The sequence below is a fragment of the Cottoperca gobio genome, chromosome 21, assembly GCF_900634415.1.
Source record: "Cottoperca gobio chromosome 21, fCotGob3.1, whole genome shotgun sequence".
In the NCBI taxonomy this organism is placed as follows: Eukaryota; Metazoa; Chordata; class Actinopteri; order Perciformes; family Bovichtidae; genus Cottoperca; species Cottoperca gobio.
This window is the reverse complement of record NC_041375.1, coordinates 18,265,618-18,285,110: the sequence shown is the minus strand read 5'-3', so window position 1 is coordinate 18,285,110 and position 19,493 is coordinate 18,265,618. Positions and strand designations below refer to the sequence as shown.

The following is a 19,493-nucleotide window of genomic DNA, read 5'->3' as shown; positions in this document are numbered from 1 at the left end:
CAGGTCAGCAGTCTTCCCCATGATTGTGAAGCCTGCTGATCCAGATTGAGACCATTTAAAGGCTCAGGAAACCTTTGCAGGTGTTTTGAGTTCATTAGCTGATTAGAGTGTGACACCGTGAGTCTACAATATTAAACCTTTTCACAATATTCGAATTTTCTGAGATACTGATTTTTGGGTTTTCATTAGCCGTAATCAAGATTAAAACAAATAAAGGCTTAAAATATTTCACTTTGTGTAATGAATCCATATAATATACGAGTTTCACTTTTTGAATTGAATATGAATGAAGTAAATGAACTTTTCCAAGATATTCTAATGTATTGAGATGCACCTGTATATCTTGCTCTTAAAACTCAACGATAGGACAAAAAAGTAGTCTCCACGACATGACTGAAGTATATTTGGGAATATTGCATGCCTTTTATTAGTGATAGGACAGGAAATGAGGGAGAGAGATGCCTGCACGTGAACCTTATATGTATCGGTTCATGGACATTGCCGTTAACACCCACATAGACACTATTTTAATCCCACAATGCAATGCGTTATTTCCAAATATGAAAAATTATGCGGCAAAACCCCTGGAACTAATTACTAATTACTCAATATAAAGACTATTCGTAAGTGTACAAAATCCCAATTTACTATTGATTATAGGCTACAGCACACTTGAGCATTTACTAGTGGAGTGAGGGATTTCAGACAGAGCCTCGGTCCAAACATCTTTAGGATGTTATTAAAACATTCTGTATGCTCAACACTCTTGAAACCAGATTTGCCAGCTGGGAGTGACCTAACACCATGTAAACCCAAGTCTCTTCTTTGCTTCTTGAATATCTCCGGCCTCATTGAGCTGTTTAATGCTCTGGGTGGCACCAGAGACATATTTGGGCATCTGAGCACCAGTGAGGTCCTGAACGAGGTAGTTAGAAACAGGACTAAGACGTCCTCTGATCCCTTCCCCTGCGGCTTTACAGAGTGGAAACACATTCCGCTGAGCCTCCGCCGCTGCGTTGATGATTTGCTGTGAATACAGTTGAAACACGTTTTCCTCTTCGGCTATGAGCTCTGCGTTCTTCTCATCAAACTCACGTTCCTCTCTTCTCAGCTGCTGATGCCTGGCACTTTTTTTAGCCTATAATCCGAGGAAGAAAGATAAATGTCAAAGAAGGAGCATGACTACCACTAAACCAAACGGGTTAATCTTTGCAATGATGTGTTTACATAGTAGTTTTAACATTACTATTTGTGTGGCATTGAAGTCTTGTATTTTTCTTCCATCTTCTCTCATCCTCTGAGTCTTCAGTTGTAGTTTCTCAGAAAATATTTTGTCAGCCTCTTTCTTGGCCTGAAGTGCGTCTTGGTTGTTCTGTTTGGCTGTTTTGTTCCTCTGCTCCTTTTCTTGTCTCTGGTGAAAGACAGGTTGTGTAACAGGTGAGAACCTTTTGTTAGCTGAAACTAAATACGCAGGTGAAAACAAATTTCACTGCCAAAAACACAGCTGTTTTATAATCTTCACGTGAGGCTTCCTATGCATCTGTGTTTACTGGGGCACTAATGTTAACCGGGGGGGGGGGGGGGGGGGCTGTACACGGTGTAACGTAACGTTAGTTTGTTTATTAGACTAAATCCAAAGTGGCTGAAACTAGAAAACGACCCACATATTCGTCCCATCTATACCAGTGGCGGCGCAGCCATGAGAGCAGCCCGAAAGGGGAGGAGAGTGGTCGGCAAGAGCCGGCACTCTGCAGCCGCCTGCCAGACGGAGCTCCAGTCAGTGGCCGAAGAGACTTGAGCTAGAACAAGCCCCAGGTCCAGCAGTCACAGCGGGCTGGTGGACCTGTGTAATGGCAACAACAGGGACTTTGTAGTTCCCCGTTGCTGTGGCTGAAGTCCAGCTAACTGCTAACTGAAGCTACGCCGCTTTACGCTCGGCAAAGCAGCCTCCTGGCAGCTGTGAGGACTGTGAGCCACTTTGAATGTAATCCAATAAACAAACTATAAAACAGACACGGAACATGGCTGTAATATGCTTCTTCTCTGCTTGGTATGAGGGCAGACTGGAGCTACAGTGACTCACTATCACCTCTAGAGGAACAAGTGGTATTACAGGACTGGATGGTGCGCAGCTAGCTGTTAGCATGCTAATCTCAGTAGAAATCTCTGCAACACACAGACGTCTTTGACACAACGTCCACACTGTTACCTCTTCACATTCTGTTGATAATGTTACTTAATTGTTTTAATGTTTTAAGTTAACATTCTGGCACATCTTACACATTGAACCTTTAAAACATGTTCCAGTAGAAACCCAAAATACAAGTATGAACCTGACCATTTGCATAATATGAGCTTTATGCGACAGCAAATTTGTATTTTGCAGGTGCAGCATCTGAACTTGCGTTACCATGAATTGTCTTTGTTCAGCGATCGCCTCCAACATCGCAGCCTTCTTCTCCTCCTCCTCCCTCTGATGTTGCGCATGTTTTGCATCTTGCTCAGCGACAGCCTTTTCGATCCTCTGCTCCTCACTGTCAACTTGCTCCTGCTGTGCGACAGCCAGCTTGTTCATGATCCTCTCTCTGCGCATCTGGGCTTCTCTGAAGAATGAAACGACTCACAAGTATGATCGTGATACACCAGGAATCCACTGTAACTGTATGTTTGAGATGTCAAGACCGATGACTTTTATTGTGCGGGGTCTTACCTGAACAATTCCTGTTCTACGTCTTTCCGTAACTTCATCATTTTTTGTTTTGCAGAGAGAAAAAGTTTCCTTTGCGCCTCTTCCGCCTCCTTTTTTTGTGCATCTGTCGCTCTTATGAGGTCTCTATTGGTGACATGTTCCTGTAAATACAGAGTATACAGTAGTAAACTTATGTTATACAATAAGGACAGAAATACTAGATAACCTGTGCTGCTAAGATCCTACCAGGTGAGCGTGCATAATGTTTCTCTTCAGCTTTGCTTGTCTTTCTTCCTCCATTCTTTGCTCCCACTGGTAGAGCTCTTTAAGGCGTTGTGTTTCCTCTCCGTCCTTCTTGTTGTCGCTCTTCTCTCGCTCTCTCACAAGCTCATTTTCCTTGATCCTAAAGAAAATGAATCATAATCTCATGTGAAGCAAGATATGTTTTACTCAAGCCTTCTTCTCGTCACAACCAGGAAAAAGTTGAGGTGCAAAATAGGATGCTAAATGCATATTCTCATGCAATTTTACCATACAACAAACAAAATACGTTAATGCATATCTCTGGAATATCTATAACTCTCTGAAAACCCCGACAACTGGTGCATCTCAAGCGTGTTCAAAGCTGCTTGTTGAGTCTGATGTGAGACTTACTGGTTTTTCAGCTCCTCTGCCACAGCCTGTCTCTCAAGCTTCTTCTGAAGGGCTTTCTCCTGCTCCTGTCTCAAGGCTTCATCCTCTCTGGTCTTTACCGTGTCCAGGAATATTTTCTCAACATCTTTAGAGGTTCTCTTGATTCTTTGCTTGAGTTCAGTCTGAGCCTCCCTCTCCTTAAGCACCTCTGTCAGCAAGAGTGCACGCTGTAGAAGTAGTAACAATCATTCATTATCCCAAATATATATATATAGCCAAACATGTACAAGTGACACAGTAATTCTCAAGCGATACTAACATGTAATCCTTCAACAGGGTTGGTTTGATAATACAGCTGAGTCTGAGCTTTTTCAATGGCCTCTTCACGCTGCTGCTCCTGATATTTGGCCTCTTCTTTATCAGTCAATTTTTTTTTCTCCTCCTCGATCTCCTCCCGGATCTTCTTTGCTTCTAGCTTTTTTTGCCTTTGACCCTTTGATAAACATTAATATACAGTGTATTAATCTTTTGCTTTATTGCAGTATATTGTTGCAACATTACAAGCACATCTAAATGTAATATAGCAAATAAAATCTGAGAGAGGAAAAACCCTGTACAGGAAACTTACAGCAATGGTATTAGACCACAGTTTCACAACCTCTTTTGATTGCATGTGCAGGGTCTCTCTCTGCTTTGCTACCTCTCTCATACTCTCCTCGTCTTTATTAACCCGGTTCAATTCATCTTGAATCCTCAGCCATTCACCATTGGTTAAGACAGTGACTTGTCGGAGGTCTGGTGGCTGGATCATCCTGCTGGCTTCCTCAGCTGAAGAAACTATTTTTAAAAAAGAGTAAGAAATTACACCTAGAACAATACACATTTCAGCACCATCCCTTTGAGTAATTTGAATAGTTGAGGACTATCCTGAATAATTTAAAGTAGTCACATATTACAATAAATGCTTTTCTCCAAAATGCTATGGGATTCAATGTTGGAAGTTTACATTCTGTAATTAACTAATTAGTATTTATGGAGATAAGTATGGTCAGGTATACCTTATGATAACCTATACAGATAATCAGATTATGTTATGTATGGACTTCCGCCAAATTATATGTTGTCTTCATTTTTATTATCAGTTTATGGTTTGTGTTGTAGGAAACTGTAAATAAAAATGCTCTGACTTTTGTAGGCTATTCAGATATTTTTCCCACTTAAACATTTAATCTGTCTGTTTTAAATGATTTAAATGTAATGAAGGAATTCAGTACCAGAATTAGATCCTGTGATTGTAAATACAGCTTTGAAGCAGAAATTACACACACTATATGGGAACACTTAAATGATTTAATAAGATTAGGGGGAAAATGTTCACAATCATAGAAATTTGGTGGTTAGTTTCTTCTGCACTGGGGGAATTGGATTATGAGAGATATAAATAAATGCAAAAGAAATACTGTACAGTAATAGCCTACAGGAAATTGTTTTCTTTTGAAAGTAGCTATAAGTTTGGGCATGACATTGGATGGGTGCATAATATTTAAACAACCTGTGTATTTTTAAGGCCACTCTTACATTGTTCTGTATTTAGTTTAACGGTACAGGATTTCAAGACTGCTGTCACCATCAAAAACGTATACACTACCTATTTCCTATTAGCATCACAGCTAGCTTAGCTACCTTCAGTAAAGGTAGGCTAACGCTAACTGTTTCTTTAGCTCTTACCTCTCTTACTGGAGCCTCTTCGTCGGCCGTACTGAACCACCGACGCCATTTGTATTCGAATATATGAATTACCTAGTAATTAAATAAAAAACAACACTGACAAATTAAACTACTTAAGTATAAATGTACTTACTGTAGCTACCGTTAACTTTTTTCAGGTTACTTACAGCTGTGTGTGTCCGCATTTGTTGCATTGTATCCAGGCAACGGCTGAACCAATCAGGAAGCCTTCCTGCTGATGGACGACAAGTGGCGCTGTGTGACCCCAAATGTAACACCATACACCTCAATTTCATATAAATCTGGCCAAATATGTCGTTTGTATTTTGTTTTATAACAATGCAACATTTCCTCCAAAATTTCTTTTTATATTTGTTTTATTAAGAGTTATTTATTTTCTATGAGACAATGGGCCCCTGTGCACAGACATACAAAAGGCTCAACCATCAACACACAGACTCGTCTTCTGTTGGTGTAAGTGTGTGTATAACTTTGGAAATCGGACAAGATTGTGGAAGATTATGAATAATCATAAGGCTACAAATCCATACAGACCTGTTCCTGTGTCCTCCACTGTAGTTCATAGGCCTTTTTCTTACAGGAGACATTTTGAAATGTCCCAGTAGGAAAAGCCCACATGTGAATAATTAAATCAATGAGTCAATTTCAATTTGATGTTCCTGGTATTGTGCATGCTAGCTCACACTGTCATGGGTACACGTGAATAGAATTTAACAACATAACAAAGTTTACTCAGTATGTGTAATAAGTGGCAGGACATACACTTCTGGTTTATTGCAGAAAAGTAAAACAAATCAGGTTCATACTTGCCTCCAGACCTCATTTGTCCTTACTGCTCTACTCCTGTTCGGGGTAGTGGAGGCAGGGAAACAGCCCTTCACATTTCACTGACACTCATACAGATTCAGCACATAAACAATTGCCTGTTTTTTAAATCTAGTGTTGAAAGAAGATATAGTATGACTGTGACAGTCGGACACAAACATAAGGGAGCTGTCATGTGCAGACTAATGAGTCAGGTGATGAACAGCATCGCTTAAATTAAGACTGAAAAATGGACTTGCCTGACCTGATCTACGGGTAAATGAAAGAATGAACAAGTATACAAGCAAGGAAATAACAAAGATATGAAGTTTGATATTATTTTGAGGATTTAAAGGATTTATTCATCACATCTCTCGTAAGGTATCACCATAACATTTATATAGTATCCTAATACTTATCTTAAAATAAATGAGAGTATATTGATATTTTTCTTTGTTGTAGGTAGCTACTTTCCATTCTAGGCTTTTTAATACTTAAATATCATTTCATTTCAGAGACTTCCCCTACATTTATATGACACTAGTTCCTTTAAAGATTAAGATTTTACATACAAAACGCATGATGAATTAATAAAATATCATATGTATAGTAAGCCTACAAATAAAGTAATTCAAATGAGCTTCCTCTCAACCAGCTACAACTGCTTACATGTTAGTGTATCATGAGTAATAATATTCCACTATTATAAGAATGCTATTACTAAAGGAACATTTTGAATGCATCCTTGCAGTGATTACTTGTGATAAGCTATTGCTAATTTAGCTAAATCTGAATACTTCTTGCACCACTTTTGATGACCATGGTGTGAGTATGTGTTGGTTTAAACTGGTCTCCAGTATGGAGGGCCTCCTTTATGTTACGTCAGAGCAGGAGATGCACGAGAGGCGGGTTTACTTTGAAAGGGGGCCGTGTTAAATACCAGAAAACCATTCAAAACCAGCCGAGGGAAAGCGTCCAAGCAACTCCCCGTGTCCATCACTTCGCACAGGCATCAGACATCCAACACCAGCTTTCCGAAAACCAACAATAACTCGCGATCCGGAGAGAAAAACCCCAAGATGGCCCCTATATCCATCAAATCTGTTTTAATCAGTGAAAGTGTTGACCCTCGCTGCAAGACGATTCTGGAGGAAAATGGCATCCGAGTTACGGAAAAACCAAATATGAAAAGGGATGAATTAATGGCGGAGATTAAGGTAAAGTTTCCACTCTAGTGTTGCATAACTGCGTTATCGTGCACACGGTGTCGTCTTTTGTTTCTGCGCCACATGCAACTAATGTCAAATCTAAAAAAATAAAGTTTAGTCGCTTGAGCTCGCGTCATTTTAAAAGCTTTTTGTTATTGCTGCTGCACAACAAATGAAGTTGCAGCTGTTTTTTTTGAATGCAAAGTTGAATGTAAGGTGTATGCACTTTTATTCGGCTACGTACCATAAACCTTCTATATAGCCTCTTCACGCTTTCCTCTGAGCCCGACACGTATTTGTCGGGTTTGGATGTGACCATTGATTATAGCTACCGCCCCTTGTGAAGCTGATGCAACTCATCCCTGACTTTACCAGCTCTCCCATCACTTTATTTGCAGCCACATGCTGCACGTTAGTAGCTATTATCATCTTAATGCAGAAGCTGTGCATGTATCAGAAACTAATATTTGCCTTTTGTACATTGTTTCCTCCCTGATTTGTCAGATTAGAAATAATGGGTTGCATTAGAAGTGTTCTCATCATGTATAATGGATTTAACCCACTGTTAGGCCCTTAGGCAAAAGTGAGTTGTGGGCCCTCTTTTCTTCTTCTGAAAACACAGAGCTCACTTCAAAACCAATAAAAAGATAATTCTGATGTTTTTGGAGTGGGGTTGTTTAGAGGTACTTCATCCATCCTTTCTAAAGTAGATGCGGTTGGCATGCCCACAGTTCCCGTTGGAAAGGGCTTCTGACGGCAAGGTAAAGCAGTGACAATAGTCTGATCATGCCCTACAATTAAACTTATATTGATGATTATTATTATTATTATTATTATTATTATTATTATTATTATTATTATATCAAAAACAAACTAAACCTCTGGTTCAACTCGTTGGATATGCGTGGGAAAATATGAGCTGACGAGTTACCGTGGTTACAAAATGATCTTGTATAAACCACACAGGTTGGGAGAGCTGTCGTTAAATACTGAATTTAAGCTTAGAAACAAACCTCTGCTATCACACAGGCCTTTGGGTTGGTGCGTTTGCTTTCACACCACAAACAAACGTGTTTTGACCACAGAGCAATTTGCCACGTTGTACGTCTGGTAATCTAGCCTTGAGTAGATTACCCACAGATGTAAAACACCACGAGATAAACTGTGTTCTTATCTCACCATCCTAGGACTACGATGGGCTTGTGGTTAGATCTGCGACAAAGGTAACGTCTGATGTCATCAATGCTGCTGATAATCTCAAGATCATTGGAAGAGCTGGAACTGGTGTGGACAATGTGGATGTTGATGCTGCCACCAAGAAGGGTATTATTGTCATGAAGTAAGTCTCCAGTTTATGCACAAATTAGTTTCCTGTGCAGTTTATTATAATGTACTGTCTATTAACTGTTGACTGATTTCTCCAGCACACCAAGCGGCAATACGATCAGTGCGGCGGAGCTGACATGTGCTCTGCTGATGAGCCTCTCAAGGTGAGATGAGTTACTGTCAACATGCTCAGTCTTATTTTTTCTTGCATTTGAAGTAACATAGAAGTGCAATTATTATGCCGTTCTCTTTTTTTTCCAGAAATGTGCCTCAAGCTGCGATGTCGATGAAACAAGGGAATTGGGATCGCAAAAAAGTAGGCAGAGATTTTACTTTGCCCCCTGTGCTCTGTCCGAACGACAGTGTTTGCAGTTGGCACACAAAGCGATTACTGTTGCATGGTCGGCTCCATTATTCAGCCACTCATCACTAATCAGATGTGACACATGGATAGGGTCATTGTTTTGTTTCTCATGTTTACAGTTCATGGGTGCAGAGCTGTACGGCAAGGTACTTGGAATAGTTGGACTTGGAAGAATAGGAAAGGAAGTCGCCTCAAGAATGCAATCATTCGGCATGAGGGTAAGTAACGAGGTTATCCATGACGAGATTGAGTACTTTGATAAGTACATGAAACATGGCAAGATAAAGGTTTTTTTTTTTCTTCTTTTTCTCTCTCTTAGACAATCGGCTACGACCCTATCACTCCTCCTGAGGTGACAGCCAGCTGGGGGGTGGAGCAAATGTCTCTGGAGCAGCTGTGGCCCCAGTGTCACTATATTACTGTCCACACTCCCCTGATGCCCTCTACTGTCGGTGAGTTTAAAGCTCTCATGACTATACAGGACTGTCTCAGAAAATTAGAATATTGTGATAAAGTTCTTTATTTTCTGTAATGCAATTTAAAAAAACAAAAATGTCATACATTCTGGATTCATTACAAATCAACTGAAATATTGCAAGCCTTTTAATATTGCTGATTATGGCATACAGCTTAAGAAAACTCAAATATCCTATCTCTAAATATTAGAATATCATGAAAAGTATACTAGTAGGGTGTTCAACGAATCACTTGAATCGTCTAATTAACTCGAAACACCTGCAAGGATTTCCTGAGCCTTGAAAAACACTCAGCTTGGTTCAGTAAACTAAATCACAAGTATGGGGAAGACTGCTGATCTGACTGCTGTCCAGAGGACCATCATTGACACCCTCCATCAGGAGGGTAAGACACAAAAAGAAATTTCTCAAAGAGCAAGCTGTTCACAGAGTGCAGTTTCAAAGCACATCCACAAAAAGTCTGTTGGAAGGGGGAAATGTGGCAGGAAACGCTGCACAACCAAGAGAGATGACTGCAGCCTTAACAGCATTGTGAAGAAGAGTCGCTTCCAGAATTTGGGGGAGCTTCAAAGACAGTGGACTGAAGCTGGAGTCCAGGTATCAAAAGCCACTGTTCACAGACGTGTCCGGGAAATGGGCTACAATAGCCGTATTCCCATGGTCAAGCCACTTCTGAACTCAAGACAACGGAAGAAGCGTCTGACTTGGGCTATGGAAAAGAAGCACTGGACAGTTGCAGAGTGGTCCAAAGTCCTCTTTTCAGACGAAAGCAAGTTTTGTATTTCATTTGGAAGTCAAGGCGCCAGAGTCTGGAGAAAGGCTGGAGAGGAGCAAAATCTAAGTTGCTTGAAATCCAGTGTGAAGTTCCCACAGTCAGCGATGGTTTGGGGAGCCATGTCAGCTGCTGGTGTTGGTCCACTGTGTTTCATCAAGCCCAGAGTAAATGCAGCTGTGTACCAAGAGATTTTAGAGCACTACATGCTTCCGTCTGCTGAAAAGCTCTATGGAGATGAGGAATTCATTTTCCAGCATGATCTGGCACCTGCCCACAGTGCCAAAACCACCAGTAACTGGTGTACTGACCATGGCATTACTGTCCTCGATTGGCCTGCCAATTCCCCTGACCTGAACCCCATAGAGAATATGTGGGGTATTGTGAAGAAGAAGCTGAAAGACACCAGACCCAACAATGCTAATGAGCTAAAGGCCGCTATTGAAGCATCCTGGGCATCCATAACACCTCAGCAATGCCACAGGCTGATTGCCTCCATGCCACGCCGCATTGATGCAGTAATCCGTGCAAAAGGATTCCCAACCAAGTACTGAGTGCATTAATGGACATTTTCAAATGTTTGATTTTGTTTTGCTGTTATAAATCTTTTTTTTTACTTGGTCTGAGGAACTATTCTAATTTTTAGAGATAGGATTTTTGAGTTTTCTTAAGCTGTAAGCCATAATCAGCAATATTAAAATAATAAAAGGCTTGCAATATTTCAGTTGATTTGTAATGAATCCAGAATGCATGACATTTTTGTTTTTTTAATTGCATTACAGAAAATAAAGAACTTTATCACAATATTCTAATTTTCTGAGACAGTCCTGTATAGCCATCATAAATTTTACTGAAAAAAATTGTGGCATTTCTTTTTTTAATTATTATAATTCTTTGCCTAAGGTCTGCTTAATGATGAAACGTTTGCTAAATGCAAGAAAGGCGTGAAGGTTGTGAACTGTGCCCGAGGGGGCATCATCGATGAGGCGGCTCTCGTCCGAGCTTTGGAGTCGGGACAGTGCGGAGGGGCCGGGCTCGATGTTTTTGTTGAGGCAAGATTGTTGGAGCATAACATTTGAGTCTTTTAATCACTCGTTTATATTAATAAAAGAGTTGCTGCAGCCTACATCTTACTTTGTGTTCATGTTTATGCCACAGGAGCCTCCTAAGAACCGCGCATTGGTGGACCATGCTAATGTGATCTGCTGTCCTCACCTGGGAGCCAGTACGAAGGAGGCTCAGGCTCGTTGTGGGGAGGACATCGCTCTGCAGATTGTGGACATGGTGAAGGGCAAGAAGCTGGTTGGAGCAGTAAGTTCTACTCTGTGTCCTTGTATTTTATTATGGTCCTACAATACAATGGTCCAAATAAGCTTTTACTTAACGGTCAACACGCTCGCGAAAGAGACTTGATGTTGACATTGGGTCATGGAGTCACGCAGTAAGAAAGTTTTATCTTACTGCTGTTTCCAAGGTCGAATATAAACATTCGATCGAGCTTGATGGAACGGCCTTTTGAAAAGGGTTACAAAAAAAGGAAACTGTATACCGTTGTATTTACAGGACAAAAGACTTAATCAGATTACCAATACATTTAAGAAAATTGGAATTATTAGCAGGATTTTAAAAAATAATTAGAATGCACATGCGAGGACATTACAGCGCTTTACAACTCAAGTCTCATACAATGCCCTTAACATAACAACATAACAGTACACGGCAAGGATGGTTTGCTTACTTTCCAGTTCATCGAGGCATACCCGTGTGAAAAGCTTGTAGGAAATGAGAACCGCTTCAAAATTCTGGTTCAGCTACAGTAATACAAGACAAACTAGGACATTTGGTTTCAGTCTCAACATCTGTAATTCTGTCTCTGAACCAAAAGTCTGAAAGTAAACAAACAAAAGGCACATCATAAGGAAATATAAAAAGAAGCCACAAAGATATTCACTTTTTTATTATTATTGCTAATGCCATTAAGCTTGTAGCATTATAAGAAAGTAACATTTTACTTGAAAATGGAGATCTAATGGTGAAGTCTGACATTGTAGAGGTGAGAGAGAGAGAGAGAGGTCTGGTTATCCAAATGTGTGCTCACATTCAGTTCACAAAAGCACTTTGATTCCATGTCCTCTCCTTCCTGCAGGTAAATGCACAGGTGTTGGCCAGCACGTTCTCCCAGGAATCTCACCAGCTGCTCAAACTCGGAGAAGCCGTCGGAGCCGTGCTGGAGTCATGCACTTCTTCTAAGAAACCGTTTAAACATGTCCAAATCTCTACTCGAGGTAAAATTACTAGTCAAACCAGTTTTTAAGGAGGGGTCCTAAATCCTAGAAAGATCCTTTTGCAATAGTGTTTATTGTTTTCTCCCTCTGGTGGTATGATTGTGAAACTGGCACTGTTGTAGAAAAGCTATAGTAGTAAACTATGAAGACTTTCTGCTGTTTATTTAAATAGTTTCACTTGCTAGTAGAGGCAGTTAACACTATGTACTGCTTTCTTCAAACCAGGGGATTGCATGAAGTCCTCCTCTGGTTACATGACTTCCTCAGTCTTGGTTGGACTGTTGGCCAAGGAGTCTGGCTGCAGCCCGAACCTCATCAACGTACTCGACCAAGCCAAGGAGTCTGGAATCACGGTACAACATCAACTCATTCTGACAAAGGTCACATGACAATAGTGTGTGTGTGTGTGTGTGTGTGTGTGTGTGTGTGTGTGTGTGTGTGTGTGTGTGTGTGTGTGTGTGTGTGTGTGTGTGTGTGTGTGTGTGTGTGTGTGTGTGTGTGTGTGTGTGTGTGTCTCTTTAGACAACAATCTTTGCATACATGTGACTCTTCAGGTAAACCAGACCCACTGTGCGTCTGACGAGGCTGCAAGTGGCACGTGTAAGGTGGAGATCGTGGACAACGGCTGCAGCTACAAAGCCAGTGGTTCAGTTCGAGGTGGCGTGCCGGTCCTGCTGGAGCTGAGCGACAGCGTGTTCAGACAGCCGGTCTCTCTCACTGGAAACCTGCTGTTCTTTAAGGCTTCCGCAGGTCCTCAGCTCCTATCCTCAGTGGCTGGTGAGAAACTTTAAGATGATGCTATTTCCCAGTAGTGTTGGGGGGGGGTGTTTATATTAACAGTCTGGATGGATCTTAAGCAGGGCAACACAAGTTTCAGCTCTGTAAAACAAAAGATTAAACAGACAGTCAAAATTAGAGGGTCACGTCCTCAACAACAGAAATCCACCACGCAGTGTGTCGAGGCTGATTTTGGGCTATAAAGCTTTAAAGGGGAGATTTAGGGCTGTGGTTGAGTTTTTTATTTTTTTTTATTTTAAGACTTGTGTAGCTATGACTTATGACTTCTAAGGAGTTAATAACTGTTTTTCTTTCTTTAAAATTACACCTAATTTTCTTTTTTCGATTGTTCTTTGTTTAGGACTCCTGGCCACAGAGGGAGTGGAGATTGAGTCCTTCAGTGCTCCCGCAAACCGCACTGGGGATCTGTGGTATTGTGTGGGGGTGTCCTCTCTCCTGCGAGACCTCAGTGTCTTGAAGCCTTTGGTTAAGGAGGTTGCACAGCTCACCATTTAAATAACTGAAGCAATGCTACCTGAAAGTCTTAACATCTCTGAGAGTGTCAAATAAAATTAATCCATCTTGGTCTTAGTGTTTACAACTAACAACTTTGTTTAGAGGTTGAATATTTGCAGTTCAAAACTTGCATTTTAATAACATTCCAAATGCTTTACATGCACTTTGTTGAAGTAACAAAATAAATGTTTCAGTGTCCTGTGCAGTTTATTGTTTGACCTTTTTAAAAACAGAGATTTGAAATAAAGTACAATTACTAAACATTGCAAAACAATTGTAACGTGTTGGGTGTTTTTATTCAGCAAATTTCACACATTCACATTTTAAAGGGATACTTCACCAAGTTGCTGGTTATTAAGCACGTGTGCAATAATGCAATATAATACAGCCCTGCAATATTACTTTTAAAATACAAGTTATATTATTTAAATGTTTTTGTGTTCGAGGGGATTTTATTTCAATGTTATGGTTAATGTTAAGGCAGTAGTTTATAGTATTTGATCACATTTCATTGTACAGGGGTACATGATTTCTCATAAAGGCTCATAGAATATGATGCATCTTCAGTAAAACAACCCTACAGCAGTGGTGGAAAGTAACTAATTACTATACTGAAGTACAATTTAGAGGTATGTTACTTGAATACTGTATTTCCATTTTCTGCTACTTTATACTCCTACTCTACTACATTCCAGTGAAAGATATTGTACTTTTCACTACATGTATTTTACAACATGTTACTAGTTAGCGATTAAAAAAAGATAAAACTTTATTGATCCCCACTATATATAATGAGAAATAAGCCCCGCCTTTACCAGCTGCAACACTATAGCAATGTACATGTTAATATATCAAATATAATTCAAGTATACTACTGTACTTCAAGTATATTTTGATGCTAGTACTTTTAAAGTTTTTGGACCTTTTTATTTGTAACAAAGTATTTCTGCACTGTGGTACTTTTACTAAAGTAAACTAAGTACTTATTGTACTACTGCCCAACAGTATGTACTAAGACATAATACAACATGGATGGAATGGGCCATTCTTAAATATGACTTCTTGACATTTAAATACATTTTACTGATATTTAAATCCAATTCTCCCCACATGACTGCAAATAATTGCCTTAGTTAAAGATTTAAAAACGTTTTTGCACCATTGTTTTATGCATTTAAAAACGGTTTGTGCTTGAATTTGATGTCATTCTTACTGTGAAATGAGTACAAACCAGCTGATGTAGTCATATCTGAGGTCTTGTGCACGATGCAGTTAATCCTTGTTAGGATTAGGTAAAGCCTTGGCCGCACTGAAAGTGGGTTCAAAACACCATGGCAACCGTAAGAATGAGGGGAAACACCAGTAGTGAACAACAGGACTACTGCTTCTTCTCAGCGCTGTGTTGAAGGCGACGCTCATTTGTATAACATTTGTATTCTGATAGTGACGCTTCTCCGCCTGTTTGGTACACTAATGCGCCGTCCGTGCGTGCATCACGAGACTGTGGATGGAGGTTTATATTTAGGCTCAGCGAGAAAATAGCGGTGATTCCTCTGAAAGGTTGTTTGGTTTTGTCAAGGACCTGCTGGTGGAGAGAGAGGAGGAGGAGGAGGAGGGGGGCGGCCGCTGCACACAAATACCAAAATAGGATAGAACTGCCCGCGACAGTCGTGCACGAGCTAAATTGAGGTTCATGTGTTTTTTTGAAGAGGAGCGTTCACAGAGAGGACACACCGTCGAGTGTTGAACAGCACGGGTCATTCATGGAATTAGGATGAGAGGTAAGATAGTTTCTCTTTCCTTAATGTAGCCTTATATTCGTGAATTAATAAATAAATGACACTGCGATCTTGCTTTGCTTTAGTAGTCTTTATAGTAGGTTGCGTTATTGGAGATCTGACACGTTGTCATGTTGTTTTCTCCTAAGATACCATGTCACACAAGCAAGCTGAAATCTACACATACGACTTCTGTGATGGTGACCATCCAGCAGAGCTCCTGGGTGCTCTCAGGCATTTCTACATTAGTGGACTGTTTGCCGACGTTGCTCTACAATGTGGCGAGTCCGGACAGGTGTTTCACTGCCACAAGGTGCTGCTGGCAGCCCGCAGCTCCTATTTCAAAGTCATGTTTACAGCCGACATGAGGGAGAGGTCAAACAGCGTCATCAAACTCATCGGGGTGGACTGCGGGGTCCTGGATGCTTTGGTGAACTATGTGTACACAGCTCAGGTGTGCATCACTCAGAGCAACGTGCAGAGCCTGCTGGAGGCTGCAGACCTCCTGCAGTTCATTCCGGTGAAACAAGCATGTGAGGAGTTTCTCATCCGCCTCCTGGACGTGGACAACTGCCTGGGGATGCACGCTTTTGCTGAGCTGCACCTGTGTCCCGGCCTGGAGAGGGAGGCCCGCAGAGTGATGCTGAGCAGGTTCACGGAGCTCATTCAGCAGGACGAGTTCCTAGAGCTGGATCATGAGAAGATGGGATCAGTTTTGGCTGCTAAGAACCTCACCATGCAGAGGGATGATGTGTTGATAGATGCTGTGGCCAAATGGGTGACCCATGACTTGGATAATCGTGTTCACTGTGCTGCAGACTTGCTGCACTCCCTACACCTGGACCTGGATGAGATATACTTCAAGGCAACTTTAGAGGTGCCCAGGCAATGTTTGCTGAACAGTGAAGGGAAGTTTAAATCTATGATCGTTCAGGCTTTAAGGTCCAATGGCAAAGAGATGTCTTCAAGCAGAAAAATGTCATCCAGCATGTATATCATCGGTGGATACTACTGGCACCCTCTTTGTGAGGTTCACATATGGGAACCTATCAGCAACACCTGGGTGCAAGGGAAAGACATGCCCGATCACGCAAGAGAGAGCTACAGCGTCGGTTTACTTGGAGCAACTATCTATGTGACTGGTGGTTACAGGACAAACACTGTCGAGGCTCTGGACACAGTTTCAGTTTATAACTGTGACTACGATGAATGGAGCGACGGTTGTCCCATGATCACAGCTCGATACTACCATTGCTCCGTGGCTTTGCATGGCTGCATTTATGCCATCGGAGGTTACAGAGGAGGAGCTCCAGAGCAAGAGACAGAATATTATGACCCTTTGAAAAAGAAATGGTTCCCTTTAGCCAAAATGATCCAAGGTATGCAAAATATTAAGTGCTGCATTATGCATCTATGAATTGAAGAGGTAGAAGAAATAATAAATTGCTGTGTTGCAAAAACAATCTCTCTACAACAGAGGTGTCAAACTCATTTTAGTTCAGGGGCCACATACAGCCCAATTTGATCTCAAGTGGGCCGGACCAGTAAAATTATAGCATAATAACCAGTAAATAACGACAACTCCAAATGTTTCCCTTTGTTTTAGTGCAAAAAAAGTACATTCTGAAATTAAGAAAAATAAGTGCAATTTCTACAATATTATGCCTCTATTATTTACACATGTGCATCACAACTTACAGATCACAGTGTATCTACAATGGCACAAAACATTTAGTGGAACAACATGAAATAGCAGTTATTTTTATTGAAAAATTGCAAAGTCAACCCGTGGGCCGGATTGGACCCTCTGGTGGGCCGGTTTTGGCCTGCGGGCCGTATGTTTGACACCCCTGCTCTACAGGGTCAGCTTAGCTGTATGACCACATGACATGATCTTCATCAGCAGATTGAGTTTGCCTGGTTGTTATTGACATTGTAGATATTCAAATTATATATTTTTTCCTGTGCAGTTCTTGTCCATGTCTTCTAAAAAGTTTCAGAGTTCATTCTTTCATCTGCTGACGAAGATCATGTGATGTGATCGAAAGCTCCTGGACAGCTTCTTCATGGAACTTGTGGTTAAATAGTTTTTCTCAGCTGCTGTTTCCAAGGTCAAGAATGAACTTGGAACCTCTATAAATGAATGCTTTTCTGGAAATATATTTTTGTTTGTATCACCTGTTGACTACTGATACAAAGTCAAAGTGTATTCATGCTCCTGGTTGTGTTCATGCAGTTTACTGGAAACACCACAAAAGAAAAAGGAGCTTAAAGTTTCATTCTTGACCTTGGGAATAGCAGCTTGACCAAAGAAATCTCAACACAAGTTCCACTTACTTGTCTGAGTCATACAGCCACTTCATCAGTCGCTGCAGTTTGCTCAGTTGTCATGGATACTGTATGCTTTAGTTGTTATAACAACTGAAGCGTATCCTGAACCTAGATTTAGCTGGAACCCCCGGGAAGAAAATGTAGTTAAAAATATGCATGTTTGAACATTTTTATACAACTTAAAGCTGTACTAATCAATATTTTCATATTAACTTTGGATCACATGACTACTTGTATGTGAAAGTGGGCGCTCGTATTGCCTACACGATGTATTGGTTTAGTGAGTTTGTGAACACAGAGGAGAATTTAGCAACTAAAGATATTTCTCTCAAGAGTTTGGGGGAGAGCAAAGCGGCATAAAAGCAGAGTTAATGTTGGACTTTGCCAGGTGGCCACAAACACGACTCCATGTTTGTCAAACATTATAAGGTGATAATACAGCATGTCAGTGTCATGTCATGTGTTTTAAAAGAGTTTGATAAATAAAATGTATTATAGTGTTGCAATGTTTATAAAAAAAGAAAAATCAATTAATGCAGGCTCAAGTTGCTAACATGTGAGTGATTGATCTAATGATCTATAACCTCCCTTTCCTTTGGAGGTGTAGGAAATGCCACTGCATCAGTAATGGGAGATAAAATCTACGTGACAGGGGGTCATTACGGGTACAGAGGAAACTGCACCTATGAAAAAATCCAAGTCTACAAGCCAGATGTCAATGAGTGGAGTATCATTACAATAAGCCCGCATCCAGGTATGACAAAAAGAAGAAGAAGAAGAAGAGATGGGAATAAAAAATATTGTTGAATATTGTATTCTGATTTGAAATCTTCTGTTTTCAGAGTATGGCCTGTGTTCTGTGTCTATGGACAACAAGCTGTATTTGGTGGGTGGACAGACGACTATCGCAGACTGCTACGACATAGAGAGAGACCAATGGAGACCAATATCAGTGATGAAGGAGAGGAGGATGGAGTGTGGGGCGGTGGTAATAAATGGTTGTATTTATGTAACAGGTGGATACTCTTACTCGAAAGGGACTTATCTGCAGAGCATTGAGAAATACGACCCCGAGCTGGACTCTTGGGAGATTGTGGGAACTCTTCCAAGCCCAGCCAGATCACATGGAAGTGTTTGTGTTTACAGTGTTTAGTGTCAAACCCTCACCCTCACATCATTTTGTGCCAAATGGATCAGATGGTGAACTGTATTCTATTAAAGTCTACAAATGTCAGGTAAACTATCACACAAGATATCAGGATAGCATTAACTGTATTTAGAGAGATACACATTTGCCAAACTGTGAATACAATATCAGGCATGTCAATTAAAACTCAGGGGCTTCACAGATGGCATTTTAGTTTACTTTTGGGTATTTCTGTTTTTTATAAATTGAAAGAAAAGACTGAACATAGAAAAGAAGATTACTGTATGAGTATTATTCAAATCCAAATCACAGACTACTGATGTGCTAGGACACTACAAATAATTGTTCCCTTTTTATTTATTTTTACAACTGTACCATTACTTGATTAAATAAATCACCACTCACATGATGTGATTTCTGCCTGATTTATGTTCGGCTCCATCCTACAACTTTGTATGATCGATTTTGGGATTCAGAATCGATCAGCGGAAGAGTCAGCTTTTTTGTAAAGAGTTTGGGATTTAGAGTTTGTTGATATTGGTAGTGTAAATGCAAGGCACATTTATTTGTATTAGAAATTATCAAAAGATGTATGGACTGTAAAAAAAAGAAGAAAAAAAGCTACTACTAAGTATGCA

At 40.5% G+C, this 19,493-nt stretch overlaps 3 protein-coding genes across 4 annotated transcripts; 2 read left to right on the top strand and 1 right to left on the bottom strand.

Annotated features, from left to right (window-relative positions):
• Nucleotides 1-385: 385 nt before the first annotated feature.
• On the bottom strand, nt 386-5,305 carry cfap210 (cilia and flagella associated protein 210). Its single transcript, XM_029459346.1, has 10 exons — nt 5,218-5,305; nt 5,051-5,122; nt 3,951-4,159; nt 3,642-3,815; nt 3,344-3,549; nt 2,936-3,092; nt 2,711-2,850; nt 2,411-2,603; nt 1,247-1,411; nt 386-1,138 (listed from the first exon to the last, which is right to left on the bottom strand). The coding sequence occupies exons 2-10, from the start codon at nt 5,097-5,099 to the stop codon at nt 797-799; spliced, it is 1,635 nt and encodes a 544-aa protein (XP_029315206.1). The 5' UTR covers nt 5,100-5,122; nt 5,218-5,305; the 3' UTR covers nt 386-796.
• A 1,518-nt stretch (nt 5,306-6,823) lies between these two features.
• Nucleotides 6,824-13,873, top strand: phgdh (phosphoglycerate dehydrogenase). The gene is made up of 12 exons (XM_029458811.1): nt 6,824-7,092; nt 8,271-8,422; nt 8,508-8,573; nt 8,671-8,725; nt 8,893-8,991; nt 9,093-9,225; nt 10,925-11,073; nt 11,180-11,332; nt 12,168-12,306; nt 12,532-12,659; nt 12,861-13,083; nt 13,445-13,873. Exons 1-12 carry the CDS (start codon nt 6,955-6,957, stop codon nt 13,597-13,599), a joined length of 1,590 nt encoding a protein of 529 aa, XP_029314671.1. The 5' UTR covers nt 6,824-6,954; the 3' UTR covers nt 13,600-13,873.
• Nucleotides 13,874-15,242: 1,369 nt separating this feature from the next.
• klhl23 (kelch-like family member 23) lies at nt 15,243-19,464 on the top strand. Of its 2 annotated transcripts, none has more exons than XM_029458810.1 (4): nt 15,243-15,380; nt 15,527-16,756; nt 18,316-18,462; nt 18,551-19,464. In XM_029458810.1, exons 1-4 carry the CDS (start codon nt 15,374-15,376, stop codon nt 18,859-18,861), a joined length of 1,695 nt encoding a protein of 564 aa, XP_029314670.1. In that variant the 5' UTR covers nt 15,243-15,373; the 3' UTR covers nt 18,862-19,464. The 2 variants fall into 2 exon arrangements, with proteins under 2 accessions (XP_029314670.1, XP_029314669.1); XM_029458809.1 differs by having other exon boundaries at nt 15,244-15,380; nt 18,310-18,462.
• Nucleotides 19,465-19,493: the final 29 nt, after the last annotated feature.